Source organism: Canis aureus, chromosome 20 (assembly GCF_053574225.1).
Source record: "Canis aureus isolate CA01 chromosome 20, VMU_Caureus_v.1.0, whole genome shotgun sequence".
In the NCBI taxonomy this organism is placed as follows: Eukaryota; Metazoa; Chordata; class Mammalia; order Carnivora; family Canidae; genus Canis; species Canis aureus.
The window spans coordinates 47288462-47304718 of record NC_135630.1 but is presented as its reverse complement, the minus strand read 5'-3'; the positions used below and the strand labels follow the sequence as shown (position 1 = coordinate 47304718).

Here is a 16257-nt window from a genome sequence, read left to right as displayed (position 1 = left end):
AGCTGGATAAAATGAGATTATTTGAGTTATCTTGTCTAATCCTTATAAAACGTTCTGACATTTGAACATATGAATTGAACAGTATAGCAGATTCCTTTAAGCAGAGCCCAGAGCAAGGAGAACACATTACCCATTACTGCCTCCTGGAACATTTTTCTGGGCATAAATGCATGCACTGTAAATTACTACCATTCTCCTTTACCAAAAAGAATATGGATTTATTTTTTTAAGATTTATTTATTTATTTATTTATTTATGAGAGAGAGAGAGAGAGAGAGAGAGGCAGAGACACAGGAGGAGGGAGAAGCAGGCTCCATGCTGGGAGCCCAATGTGGGATTCGATCCCGGGACTCCAGGATCGTGCCATGAGCCAAAGGCAGGCGCCAAACTGCTGAGCCACCAGGGATCCCACGGATTTCTTTTTATTTACGTACTGTGTAGCATAAAGACAATCTTCATTAAACATCAAGTAATAATGAAACTCCATTGGGTGATTTAATTTTAGGAAGTATCAGTACTGAGGATGAACCAAAAAGCATATTCTATGAGACTTAGAAGACAATGTAATTGTTCTCATTATCTGAAAGCAACTGCTAAAATGAATATGGTATAAGTACTCCAAGACCTTGAGTAAAACAATTCCAGTTGTTTCGTGTTTCATTAAAGTACAAACTCATGCAACACGACACAACTTTACACTTACCAGTTTGAGCTGTATAAAAGCTACATGATGTTTTTCATTTGATGTCCTCTTCTTCATTTTTGGGTTTACATATTTATTTCATACATTTTCCTAACATTAAACATATAATATATGGATAGCAGTGCTGTTTATCAATTGTATTTTATTGATGTGTTAGATCAAAGATCACATTAAAAAGTTTGCCATGAGTTTCCTTTCTTTTTGAAAGAACCCTAATAATTGTTCAGTTTCTGAACTGAATTGTCAGACACCTTTTTCAAAACTCTCATATTCTTTTTTAAATGGTGAAATCTCTCTCCACACAAACACCAACCTCTACAGAAAAGAAGCAGAAAACATAAAGGGTGCATTGGTAACCCCCTGCTCATGTTTCTGAGAAGAAATTCAAATAGGCTGACAAAGAACATGAACATTAAATGATAAAAGCAGCAATTTCATTTAGAGAAGTTTTTAGTTTGTTTGCTTTTGATTTGTTGTTGTTGTTGTTGTTGTTGTAATGGGGAGAAGTGGTAGGTAGCACCATTATGAATGGAGAAAATATTTGCACCAAAGATGTGCAGATAATGATCTGCAGGTGTGGACAACCAGAAGGAGAGCATTTACAAGGTGAAACCAGAGAGGTCCATAAGCTAAGAAGGAAGTAGAACTTTGTAAAATATATTATGGGAGCTAAGTGCAAGTACTAGATAGGGCCAATGGCCTAATTTGCCATAGATTGGAGTTCAGTGACTGATTGGAAAGGATACTGAAGTCACAGGATAATGCAAAAACTCTCAGGCATTCTATAGATTATAGAACATGTGGGGAGACCATAAGGCAAAGATAGGGAGTTCCTCATTGTATAGTAATATATTGTTCTTCTTCACAGTGCTTGCTGTTAGGCAATAACAGGTTATCAGATAAGCAAGTCCCAGTTTGTATGTGAGCACCCAAACTGACTAAATAGGGTCCTATTATAAAGCACTGCTCTTTCATGCCAGGAATATGTAGACCTATGAATTTCAAATAAATCAATTTTGATTTCATGTAGCTTACTTATTTGAGCAGAGAATGCTAAGTATCTATAGCTTGAATTTCCCTTGGAGTTCTTTTTATATTTTTGATCAATTTCTCATGCAGAGTAACCTTAAAGGGCACCCATATTCTCTCCAAGGCAGAGCCTGTCATTAATACAATGTTAGGGCTCAGTCAGAAAAATTCCAAGTGTTGCTTCCTTTGTTTTGATAAGTTCTCTATATTAGTTACTATGTGCACCTTTATGTAAGGAATCACTGTGCAGGCCAAATGTTCCTTTCTCTAGATAGCTTATAAGCATCTGGATAAATTTACATTAGAAATTCAATTAACTTTATATTAAAAGGTCAATTAACTTGGCCATGATACAGATTGTTTTTAATTACTTTTCCTTGTAGGGCTTCTCTTCTTGTCCAAGCACAAATGACACTATCAAATGATGGTCTCGTAGCTTGTTGGGTGCCTGAAACTTATATGTAAAACTCACTGGAAAGGGCAGTCTTGGTTGAATGAATTTACTTTTATGATTCTTAGGACTTGGAATATCAGTAAGCAATGATAGGATATTTTAGCTTAAACAATCTCTATATTATTCATGACAGTATCCTTCATTATTTGTCCTTTCTGGTTTCCGTTTTCTTGGTGGAAGATGATAATAAGTAAAAATTATTTTAAAGAGTTAGCCATCATTACATCATGTCACAGTATATTGTATGAAAAAAATGAACAAATGATTACATTAAAAACAAGTGATTCTATTCCATTAGAGAGCTCTTAGCTTTGTGTTCACATGGGTCACAATTTAACTTGTTCATATGTCATTAGATCCTTATACTTGAGAAACCCAAGGCATTACCACTTGGCATTATAACTAAGCCATCACTCAGTCAAAAGAAAATAACGAAAGAAAGATACAAATATATAAGTAATATATTGACTATATCTTACATATTAATATTCTAACTCAGATCTTCAGATGACTAGCAATTTAAAAATAAAACAAACAGTACTCAGGAGTTTGATACCAGGTGCAATCTGCAGATTAAATTTTTTGTTTTATTTTTGAAGAAGGGACCAGCCTTTACCTTACAGGAGCAATAACAATGTGTTAAGCATGATATAAATGTTATCTATGTAGTTCTCACTACAACTCTATGAGATATAATTCATTGTTTCCATTTTACTGATGAGCAAACAGAAGTTTATGTTCTAGCCACGGTCACAAATTTTCACACTCTAATGGTAGAGTCAGAAACTACACCCACATCAATCTGCCTTTTCAGATTTCCTATTTTCTTCCTGGGTAAAAACACAGCTCTAAGAGTAGTGAGATCAATGAAGTGCTTATAAGAGTGGGCTTGGGAGTGTGTTGAATGTTTGGAGGGCAGTTTGGGAACTGAATCAGAGGAAGGGAATGGTTTGGGTCAGTGTAACTCAAAGAGTGGAGCCACAAGGATATAAATTAACTACGTCATTAAACATATTTTTCCCCCTTAGCGATAGTTTCTCAATGAAGGAGCTGTATACTGATTTACATTCTGGTACATGCTTCTTCCCTCCTCCTGGACAATGACAGTTTGCAAACCAGCAAGCAGTCCATAGACCACACTTCAGTGGCACATGCTTAAGGAATGTCATATGAAATTTTCCTTTACTGTGAAAACTTGAATCATTTTGGATAAAAGTTACCCTCAAAATCACCATATATTTTTCCATTTATGAAAAAGTATTAAAAAGCCACTTCTTATCCATATTTCAGATACAAATAAAGGCTTAAGTCCTAAATGTTATAAAAGTATGGGGGCCCTTAATCTTAGTTGAAATGTTACTACTCTTACTAGTTTTAATAAGCTAATCTCTTCCAAGAGCAAAGAAAAATAGTTTTCTTAAAGAATGAACAATATTGCCATCAAACAGCATGATGTTTCAAATGAAATACAAATTTTAAAAATGTATTATTCATACCTGCACCTCCGCCAATGCTTAGAATCTTAATTTCTGATTTTCTATCACCAATCCTGAAAAAAAAAATTATGTAGTTTAAGAAAATTGTGCTATGTGCTTTGTAAAATCTGATTATCAAGTCTAGTTAAAGAGAACAAACTAAAATTTTAGTGAACAAAAACTAGGCCAACATGAAAGGTCACACTCATGTTAGTGGTTACACTGCTGTGTTTAGAAATCTTTAGAAAATAGTTCCACTCATTAATGGTTTTGAACTGGGAGACTTTTAGAAACAGCATTATAAACAGTTCAGAGATAGGAAATGCCATTTGTTTCATGATTAGAAAACAAGAACACAAAAAGTGGGCCTTTGAGTCTAGTGATCTAATAAGCCATTCATTAAAGATGGGAGAAAGGTTAAGGTGATTCATGCTGTATATCTGCCTTCCTTCTTTCTTGCTAACTTCCTTTCAATGAATACGTGTTTATTAAACATTTATTATACATCTATATTTAGCATTGGGGATATAAAAATGAATAAAACACTACTTTGCTCTCAAGTTAAAATGAGAGATAATAAACCCCAGTATTAAGAGAAGGTAAAGGTGGCAGAGTAGAAGAACCCTGAGCTCATCTCCTCCCACAGACACACTGAGACCACAATGACATATAATGCAACTCACCTGAAAACAACCTGAAGACTAGCAGAACAGATTTTCCACAGCTAAAGACAGAGCCATATCAAGAAGAGTAGGAAAGATAGAGATGTAGTAGGAACCAAAGCCCCAGCATGGCAATTATAGGCTGGAAGGATATTAGAGGCATGGAGATCCTGCCTAAGAGGTGAGGGGATGAAGCCCCATCTGAGGCACCCTCTGTCATAGGAACCTGTACCAGGAAGACAAGCCTTCATAACATCTGGCTTTGAAAATCAGCAGGAACAAACTCTGGAGAGCCAAGCCACAGGAAACTGAGACTCTGCTCTTAAAAGGCCAGCACACTATATCACTCCATCAGAGACCCAGTACAGAAACAGAAGTCTGAAAAGTACCTGGACATATAGGGAGGAAATTTATTGACTTTTTGCACTGGAGGGGCAGGGATCTAAGAAGCTTTCTACAGGAATGGAAATCCTGGAAAACATCATTTTTCTTGCCCCTTTTCAGTCCAGCTAGCTGGATGCTGGTAGGAGCCAATGTTGACACTCTCCATCTACCACTTGCTCTTCTCAGCATGCCCCTGCAGACATACCCCAGCAGGCAGTGCTCCAAAGCAGCATCTATACCACCACACCCAGAAGACAGTGCTATCTGGAACCAGTGCCCCTTTAAAGTGATTTCTACACTGAGGATACTAAAGGGTAGCCCTAGCCATCAGTATACCTGCAGTAATTCTGGCTGGGCATTTCTGCCAGCTGTGTTGGGAGCTCACACCACTGACCAGCAAGCTCATAGAGGCTATAGCTTGTTCTTTCAGCTAGCCAGGCTGTGGGCCATCTCCACCCATAGTGTCCATAGCAGTTGCATCCTGGTCACACCAGGAGGGCACATATGGCCCACACAGGGGACACTCCTGGAGCACCTGGTCCTGGTAAAAGGAGACATTTTTGGCATTACTGGGCTCCACAGGATGCTTTCTACATAAGACCACTACTTTCAAGACTATAAGACCAACTAATGCAAAGAAATAAACAGAGTCAGATAAAATTAAAAGACACAGGAATATGGTCAAAACAAAAGAACAAGACAGAACATCAGAAAAAGAACTAAATAAAACAGTTAAGCAAGGTACCTGATGAAAAAAATGAGAGTAATGTTTATAAAGATGCTCACCAGATTTGGAAGAAGAGTGGATGAACTCCATGAGAACTTCAGTGAAGAGACATAAAATGTAAAATAAAAAACATCAGAGCTGATGAATACAATAACTAAAATGAAAAATATAGTAGAGGAAATCAACAGCACGTTAGAGGATGCAGAAGAAAAGATCAGCAATCTTAAGTCAGGATAGTGAAAAGCACCCAAGCTGAAAAGCAAAAAGAATTTTCAAAAAATGAGGATAAGTTAAGGGACTAATATATATCAAGTGTACTAACATTTGTATTACAGGAGTGCCAGAAGGAAAAGAAGGGACAGAAAACTTACTTGAAGAAATAATTGCTGAAAATTTCAACAACCTGTAGGAGGAAACATTTCCAGGAGTCACAGAGAGCCCCAAACAAGATGAATCAGAGGCGATCTATACCAAGATGCATAATAATTAAAATGCCAAAAATGAAAGATAATATGAAAATCCTAAAAGCAGCAAGAGAAAAGAAAACAATTATGTAAGAGGAAATCCAAAGGCTATAAAACTGATTTGTCACCAGAAACTTTCTAGGCCAGAAAGTAGTGAAATTATATATTCAAAGTGCTGAAGGAAAAAAAAAACAAACAAACAAACCTACAATCAAGAGTATTCTACCTACAATATTAACATTTAGAATAGAAAGGAGAGATAAAGAGTTTCCCAGAAAAACAGAAATTAAAGGAGTTCATCACCACTAAGCTAGACTCACAAGAAATGTTAAAGGGACTTATATACATGGAAAAGACAAAGTCATAAGTAAAAGTAAGAAAATTAGGAAAGGAAAAAAGTGACATCATATACATAAAACATAGAGGGGGAGGTAAAAATGTTTTTATTTTAGAATGTGTTTGAACTTGAGCAACTATAAACTTAATATAGACTGCTATATACATAGGATACTATATAGGAACCTCATAGTAACCACAAACCAAGAACCTATAATAGATACACAAAAAATAAAGAGAAAGGAATCCAAGCATTACACTGAAGAAAGTAATTAAATCACATGGCAATAAAGCTAGAGGAAAAGAAAAGAGAGAAGAACTACAAAAACAATTATTAATAATTGTAAATATTAAAAAAATAATTGCAAATATCTATTCACCCAATATATAGGCACCTAAATATATAGAGCAAATGTTTTCAGACATAAAGAAGTTAACAGTAATACAATAATAGTAGGGAACTTTACATCCCATTTACATCAACGGATAGATCATCCTGGCAGAAAATTAATAAGCAAATAGTGGCTTTGAAAAACACGTTAGATCAGATGGACTTAACAGATATACACAGAACATTCCATTCAAAATCAGTAGAATACACATTTTTTTCCAGTGCACATGGACATTCTCTAAGATGGATCATGTTAGGCTGTAAAATTTGTATCAATAAACTTAACTGAAATTATATCAAACATCTTTTTTATCGCAACAATATGAAACTAGATATCAATTACAAGAAAAAAATGGGGGAAAAAAACCATGGAGGCTAAACAGCATGACACTAAAAATCCAATGGGTCAACTAAAAAAATCAAAGAAGAAACAACAACAACAACAACAACAAAAAAACAGGAAACAAATAAAAATGGAAACCACCAGTAAAAATGTTTGGGATGCAATAAATGCAATTTTAAGAGGGAAATTTATAGTGATACAGGTCTACCTAAGAAACAACAAAAATCTCAAATAATCTAATTATATACCTAAAAGACTGGAAAAAAGAATAAATGAAATTCAAAGTTAGGAGAAGGAAGTCAGTCATAAAGATCAGAGAGGAAATAACTAGATGAAATAAAGACTTAAAAAACAATAGGAAATATCAGTGAAATGAAGAGCTGGTTCTTTGAAAAGAAACAATTCATAAACCTTTAGTCATATTCATTAAGAAAAGCAGAGAGAGGACTCAAACTTGGAAATGAAAGAGAAGTTAAAACTGACACCATAGAAATACAAAGGCTTATAAGAAACTACTATGAAAAATTATATACTAACAAATTATATACTGAGAAATAGAAGAAATGGATAAATTCCTACAAAAATACATTCTCCTACAACTGAATCCAGAATAAATAGAAAAATCTGAATAGGCAGATTACTATTGATAAAATTGAATCAATAATCAAAAAACTTCCAATAAACAAAATTCCAGGACCAGATGGATTCACAGGAGAACTCTACCAAACATTTAAAAAAGAGTTAATACCTATTTTTCCCAAACTATTCCAAAAAATGGAAGAGGAAGTAACACTTCCAAATTCATTCTATGGTGCCAGCATTACTCTGATACCAAAACCAGATAAAGATACAAAAAAAAAAAAAATTACAGGGATGCCTGGGTGGCTCAGCAGTTGAGCATCTGCCTTTGGCTCAGGGCGTGATCCTGGTCCTGGGATCAAGTTCCACATCGGGCTCCCTCCGAGGAGCCTGCTCTTCCTCTGTCTATGTCTCTGTCTCTCGTGAATAAATAAACAAAGTCGTTTAAAAATATTACAGACCAATATCCAACATAGATGCGTAAATTCTCAATGAAATATTAGAAACCAAATTCAACAACACATTAAAAGGATCATTCACCATAATCAGGTAGGATTTATTCTGGGATACAAGGATGATTCAATATCTGCTAATCAATCAATGTGATATACCACATTAACAAAATGAAGGACAAAAATCATATGATCATGTCATTAGATGTAAAAAAGCATTTGACAAAATTGAACATCTACAGAATGGGCTTAGAGGGAATATACCTTAATATAACAAAGGCCAAATAGGAAAAGCCAAACCCACAGCTTGCATCATACTCCTGTGAAAAGCTTTTCCTCTAAGGTCAGGAACAAGACAAGGATGTCCACTCTTACCACTTTTGTTCAACATAGTACTGAAATCCTAGCCAAAGCAATCAGGTAAGAAAAAGAAAAAAAAGGTGTCCAAATTGGTAAGGAAACTGTCACTATTCATAGAAGACATGATTCTATATGTATAAAACCCTAAAGACTCACTATTCATAGAAGACATGATTCTATATGTATAAAACCCTAAAGACTCACTAAAAAACCGTTAGATGTATAAAATCTATTCAGTAAAGTTGCCGGATCCAAAATTAATATACAAAAATCTGTTCCATTTCTGTACACTAGTAAAAAATCTAACAGAGAAATCAAGAAAGCAATCTCATTTACAACTGCATTAAGAAAAATAAAATACCTTGGAATAAATAAAAATAAGGCGGTAAAAGGCCTATCCTCTGTAAACTATAAAACTGATGAAAGAAATTAAAGGAACAAAAATAAATGAAAATCTATATCATGCTTATGAATTGGAAGAATTAATACTGTTAAAATTTCCATACAACCCAAAGCAATCAATAGATTTAATTAATTTATATCAAAATACCAATAGTGTTTGTCACAGAACTAGAACAAATTATCCTAAAATCTTTTATGGAAACACAAAAGACTTCAAATAGCCCAAGCAATCTTGAGACAAAAAGAACAAAGCTAGAGTTATCTCAATCCCAGATTTCAAACTATATTACAAAGTGGGAGTAATCAAAAATGTAAGGTACTGGCACAAAAACAGACACATAGATCAATGAACAGAATAGTAAGCCCCAAAATAAACCCAAGCTTATACTGTCAATTAATCTATGACAAAGGAGTCAAGAATATTTAATGAGGGGGTGCCAGGTGGCTTACAGTTAAGCATTTGACTCTTGGTTTCAGCTTTGGTCATAATCTCATGGGTTGTGATATTGAGCCCCATGTTGGGTTCCACTGTCAGCAAAGAGCCTGCTTGAAATATTCTCTCCCTCTGCCCCTCTCTCTACTTGCTCATGCTCTCTCTCTCGAAAACAAATCTTAAAACAAGCCAAAAAAAAAAAAAAAAAAAGAATACAAAATGAGAAAAAGACAGTCTCTTCAATAAATGGTGCTGGCAAAACTGGATAACTACATGCAAAAGAATGAAACTGGCCCACATTCTCAAACCATAAATAAGACCTGAATGTGAGACAGGAAACCATAAAAATCCTAAAAGCAAACATAGATAATAAACTCTTGGACATGAGCCTTAGCAAGATATTTTTGGATCTGTCTCCTCAAGCAAGGGAAACAAAGACAAAAATAAACAGCTGAGACTACATGAAACTAAAAGGCTTTTTCATGGCAAAGGAAACCACAACAAAACAAAAGACAACCTAATAAATGGGAATAGATATGTGCAAATGATATATCCAATAAAGGGTTAACATCTAAGATGTATAAAGAACTCCTGCAACTCAACTCAACACACACACACACACACAGTAAAAAAGAAAATAAAATCCAATTAAAAATGGGCAGAGGACCTGAATAGACATTTTCCCCAAGAGAACATACAGATGACCAACAGACACATGAAAAGATAGTCAACATCACTAAATGGACAATGCAAATGAAAACCACAATGAGATATTACTTCACACCAGTCATGATGGGTAGTATTAAGAAGATAAAAAATAGCAAGTGTTGGTGATGGTGCAGAGAAAGGGGGTCTCTGGTGTACTTTTGGTGAGAATGTAAATTGGTGCAGCCCATATGGAAAACAGTGGAAACAGTATGGAAAACAGGTTCCTAAAAAATTAAGAATGGAAATACCACACAATCCAGCAATTCCACTTTTGAATATTTACCCAAAGAGAATAAGAACATAAGATATATGCTTAAACAAAAAGATACATGCCCCCCCCAAAAAAGATACATGCTCCCCTATGTTTATTGAACCATTATTTATGATAGCAAGATATAGAAGCAACCTAAGTGTGAATGGATGAATGGAGAAAGATGTGATATACATACACAATGGAATATTACTCTCACAAAAAAAATGAGATCTTGCCACTTGTGACAACATGGATGGAGTTAGAGAACATTATTTTAAGTGAAATAAGTCAGACAGAGTAAGATAAATGCCATATGATTTCACAAATATGTCAGATCTAAAAAACAAAACTATCATCAACAACAACAAAAACAGAGACAGATTCATAAATACAGAAAACTGGTGGCTGCCAGAGGGAGGAGGGTGAGGCAATGGGTGAAATAAGCATAGGAGTTTAAAGGGTACAAACATCCAGTTATAAAATAAATAAGCTATGGGGATGTATATACAAGATAAGGAATATAGCGAATAATGCTGTAATATTGTATGGTGATAAAACAATAACTACACTTATTGTGGTGAGCATTTTGTAGTGTGTATGATTGTGGAATCACTATGTTTTACACCTGAAACTATATTGTATATCAAATTTATCAAAATATTAAAAAAATAGAGCCCAGTATTATGGTTCTAGCACTAGAAATGGAATGGGATTGATGGACTGGGAGGTAACAGTAGGATTTGCTTCTGATTGATGTTAATAAAGGGGGGGAGAGTATTAGAAAAAGGAGTGCACAATGAGTGACTAACTTCCAATTTCGATGACTGCATAAAGTATGGAGAGAAAAAGGAAGCTGGATAATATACTTTGATGGCAGGTGTGTGTTTTGTCAGGGTGTGTTTTGTTTTGTCTTTTTTTTTTAAATAAATCTGAATTCTACAGACATTTGGATATGCAAGATTTAAGTTGAGTGGGAGATAGATCAGGGTCAATTATGTATTCTGGAGAATTAGTATCATAAAGTTATGATCAAAACTAGGAGACTAGATTCTATCACCCAAGCATATTGCAAAGAGTTAGATGAGCAGTGGGAAGATGATGCAATGCCAAGTTTTAAAAGTCACTGGATTATGAGGAACACGCAAAGGGGACAAAGAGGAAAACAGCAGAGCTCAGAGAGACAGAATTAGAGAAAGAGAAAGCCATTAGTAGCAGAGTGTACTACCAAAAAATAAAGGAGGAATCATCTTCATTGAATTTGAATATGAATATGTTTGATAATAGTTTTAAAGGATAGCTGAGTGCAGAAGTCAGATGGCAGGGGGATTAAAACTGAATAAAGAGGAAGAAGATCTAGAGATTGTTGGAATAGAATGAAAGAGAAGGGAAAGCAGAAACAGGAACTGAAAGAGTGGTGTTTGTTTATTTGAATTTTAGCTTTTTTTTTTTTTCCTTTTGAAATGAAAAAGCCTGTACAGAGTAGCAGAACAAAGACAGAGATAGAAGCTAAGTTCTTACAGAAACTGGAAAGGATAGAGTCAAGGAAACATATAAATGAGTTGAGTTGCCTTTCTTAGTTCTAATTTTCTTCCCACTCATAATCATACACCCATCCCTATCTATGCTCTTGGTTAATTCTTAAAACTGCTTTTATATTTGTAGATAGCATAGTGAAGCTATGGAGCGCAGCACCAAGATTGAAATCCCAGCCTACCAATATATTACCTTAAGCAAGTTATTTAATTTCTCTGCATCTTTATTACCTATGAAATAGGATAATAATATCACCTACTAGATAGAATTGTAATAATAGTATCTAGTTTAAGGAGGAGTTGTGGGGATCAAATTATTTAATTCATGTATATCTCTTAGAAATGTGTCTGCATATGACAAGCACTCAACATATGTTAGCAATTATTATTATGTCAGCCACAGCTAAGTGATTTGACTCTTTGAATCTTCACAATTCTTCTATGAATTAGACACTGTTATGATCCCATTTCATATATTATGATTAAGAATTATTGAAAATTTACTATTTTCTAGTCAATGATCTAAATGTGTTACATATAACAACAAACTTTATTATGTATGGCTATATACTGGAACTCTCTCCATCCCACTCTTCACTTCCAGATGGGGATTTTTTCCCCCAGGGAAACAAACCATCTTGGTGCATAAACTTCTAATTTTGACATCTGAGAATCTCCTAACAAACAGCTAAACCCACATCCAATTGCTACAGTGACTCACACACTCAATAACCTTCACTTATATACACAAAGAGGATCTGAACACCTTTTTTGTGTTTCATTATTGATTGGATGAACAATCAAATCATACCAGGTAGCTAGGGTGCTCTCCTAACCTGAGAAAGACCAAAAGAAACAGAAAAAGAACACTCAGAAGAAACATGCAGAAAGCAGAGGAAAATTTTATAATAGATAAAAAAGATATTACATCTGTGAAAGATGAACAAGATGCTATAAAAAATCCTAAAAATTAAAAATATAATAGTAAAAAAATAATATAAAGGCCATAAGATAAAATTGTAGAACTTAGATATATATGAAAATTAGAGAATTAATTCGAAAGGTCTGGTGTTTGATGAATAGAAATTCCAGAAAGAGAAAAACAGAAGGAAGGGATGATAAAATAGTACCAAAGTTTTCCTGAACTGAAAGGTCTGAATCTTGATTGAAATGGCCCAGGGGACTACACACAAAAATATGTGAAAAAGTCCCTTATCACAATTCATCTTAAATTTCAGAATACTAGATAGAACATCCTTAAAGCTTCTAAGTAGGGAAAGCAAAAACAAAACCACAAAAACAAACAAACAAAAAAGATCACAAATGAAACATGAGCAATTTGAAGGACAAGGGATTTCTTAGAAACTCTAATTGCTAAAAGACAATGGAAAAATACCTTTAAATTTCTGATATCATTTCAGGATAGAAATTACTACCTAATAAAAATGAGCATAGATTGAAGGCACTCTTAAACATGCAAAATCTCAAAAAAGTTTACTTTTCATGCACTCTTTCTTGGGAAGCTCTTTTAAAAATATTTTTTATTTATTTATTCATGAGAGACACAGAGAGAAGGGCAGGGACATAGGCAGGGAGAGAAGCAGGCTCCCCATGGGGAGCCCGACACAGGATTCAATCCTGGGACTCCATCCTGGGGTCCCATCCCAGAATCACACCCTGAGCCAAAGGCAGATGCTCAAGTGCTGAGCCATGCAGGTGTCCCTCCTGGGGAGTCCGTTAAGGGGAAGGAGAATAAAAAGAAGAAGGAGAAGTAGAAGTAGAAGAAAGAGAGGAAAGACAAAAGAAGAAGAGGAAGAAAAGTCTAAAGAAACCGAGAAAGCAATAACATGAGATCCAGAATCAGGGAATCCAATACTGCAGAGAGGGAAGAGAATTTCTAGAAGTTGAAATAAATTCTCTTATCAATAATTGTATAGCAAAAAAAAATAATAATAATAATAATAATAATAATAATAATAATAATTGTGTAGCAGACCACCAACAAATCACCGCAGACTAGAAAAGATGGACAGAGAGCTCCAGAAAAGATGTACCCATGGGAAGAAATTGACAGATGACTTGATCTGTTGGACTATGTTGAGAGGAGATTAATACTTCTGATTGGGGCACAAGTAGTGATAGGTATAAGGAAAACTAAGAAAAGAAACTAAAATCAAAACAATAGTTAACTCTAGGAAAAACAAAAAGTACCAGAAAGGAAATGTGAATGTAGCATATAACACATCATTCAATTATGTATATTATGTACACAGGCAAAATGATAAAAACATTCAAATTATTGAACCCAAAATTTTGACATAAATACGCTGACATGATAGGGGAAGAAATGTACATGCTTATTTAGCTATTTTAATACAGTAAATTAAGAAAGAGAAGAATAACATGTTATTTAGAATTAGGAAAGAAAATTTCATAAGAAGCAACCAAAATATTTCAGAATGTTAAAACTGGTTGCTTCTAAAGAGTAGGAGTCAGTGATGGGATTGAATTGGGCTAGGAGCCCAGGGCATTTGCAGAGCAATGCAAATTTGGTTATTCCTTTGAAAGTTCTTCAGTCTTTCACAAATTCTACAATTGATATTTCCAACCAGATTGTGTACACCATGAAGGAGGGGTCATCATTCATTATGTTATATGCATCCATGATGCCTCTTCGAACCACTGATGACTGAAGAAAACCAAGGGTCTGGATAAGCTACAGACATGAACACAGACCTTTAATACTGCAAAAGACCCAAAGAAGTAAATTACTAGTTCCTAGATAAGAAGTTATCTATATTTGCTGTATGCTTTGATTTTTGGCATCATTGTTTCATTACTTACTAATTATTAATAAATTATATAACACTCTATTTTTAAAAAATTAAGAAACTAACCATGAAAAATAGAAAAGGAAATAGAATTCCATACACATCCAACAATGCCTGCTTTCATCAGTCAGAGGTACTGTACTGGTGAAAGAATTTCAGGCCTACAATAGAGAAATCCAGCAAAAGATAAAATATCAGTTTTCTTTGCTGTTGTAAATTGGATCCACAGTCAGTCATTTCTTCCCAGTTTTCTATCATTATTTCCTGAAGCAGAGTAGGTTACAGCAATCCACCCCTAGATAGGTGATTTGATTATCTTTAGCATGTGGAATCTTTTACTCTCATAATGCTTATCAGCTCTGGCACAAATTGAACACATTAATCACCAAAAAAAAAAAAAAAAAAAAGTCTGCAAGAAGGATAGGAACTAGTGAGTTTCACTGATAATGGGAAAATGCTGCTTTTTTTTTTTTTAAAGAACCACATTGCTAATATTAAGTTGAAAGGAAAAGACTATTTTTTTTTTTTTGAAAGCGATAACTATAAGGATGGATAAGGAAATGAATTTAGATGGATATTAGGAAAACTGATAAGCACCCACCCCTCAATCCTCAGGAACAAACAGTAGTTGGCACTTATTTATATTTTATTCTAATGACAAGGCGACTAGACTCCGCGTTTGGGACTTTTTTGAGGCGTACAATCTGGAGGGCTGAAAAATCTGAGCTCAAAGATTGGTATCTTTTCCCAAATGAACATGGATGTGTGCCTTCAAATGGTTAACGCTTATCTCCGCGCAGCTGGAAACGCTGCACGAATCTGAGCCTTTGAACGTGGGAAGCTGGCGTCTCACTAAAGCACCCGGGAGAAGGGGCGCAGGGGGGCGAGCAGGGGGGCGAGCAGGGGGCGGGGGGGGGGGGCGCTGCTGTCTGAAGCTCCTTAGCCGGGGCCCAGCCTGCAGGGTTGGGCTCCCCCATCTATCACTGAGCACAAGCGGCCGGAGGCTTGTCTCTTGGACAAAAACGTCCTTTTTTGTTACCTTGCTGTTATGCCTGGCAGCTTCTTGTCCACGAATTCCTGCATGCACTGGTGTTCCGTGGAACTGTTGAGAAACCTCCGGAAAGATTCAACGTATCTGTTGTGGTCAGAAAACAAGCTCCTCATGGAAGATGCCATGTTTGGTTTTCTGATGGAAGACAGAGAAGGAAGGAAGTTTTAACTTCCCCTCCTTTTCTTCCCAGTTCCCTATTTTTTTTTTCTCCTGACTGCCACCAATCCTATCCTCTCTCCCCTTGCACACACAGAAAGAAAGAAAGAAAGAAAGAAAGAAAGAAAGAAAGAAAGAAAGAAAGAAAGAAAGACAAGAAACAAAAACCCTGCTTTGAATTTATCAGTCACTCAAGGCTGGTGTGCAAATCTCATTATTACGTCAGTCATTTGTACAGGACTTTGCGCTGCTACTTTAACCCCTACGGTGTTTTGTAAGAACCAGAGGTGGAAAAGTAAAGCCGTAAATCCACTGCTAAAAACTTGTTTTTTAAACGCCTGAAGTTCAGAAAGCCGAAAAAAGCAGATTGGATTCTGATCACTTCCTGTTTTGTCAGCAGCAGCCAGAAGTAAATTCCATGTGGGACAGTGGCTGCTTTAAGAGCCGAAGGGGACAATCACGGGGATAAACACCCATGTAAAAGGCTGCAAACCACTGTCAGAAGTCTACCCCTGCAGAAACCTTTAGACTG

General features: G+C 35.4%; 1 protein-coding gene across 2 annotated transcripts in view; it reads right to left on the bottom strand.

Annotated features, from left to right (window-relative positions):
• HNMT (histamine N-methyltransferase) overlaps positions 1-15946 on the bottom strand; it is a 51504-nt gene extending 35558 nt beyond the window's left edge. Inside the window, exons 1-3 of one of the 2 annotated variants that reach the window (XM_077861549.1) lie at positions 15558-15946; positions 5494-5529; positions 3683-3735 (exon numbers count right to left, since the gene is read on the bottom strand). In XM_077861549.1, coding sequence (XP_077717675.1) covers positions 3683-3735; positions 5494-5529; positions 15558-15694 — 226 coding nt within the window. In that variant the 5' untranslated portion in view covers positions 15695-15946. The remainder of the gene's footprint in view (positions 1-3682; positions 3736-5493; positions 5530-15557) is intronic. The other variant, XM_077861551.1, reaches the window with a different exon arrangement.
• Positions 15947-16257: the final 311 nt, after the last annotated feature.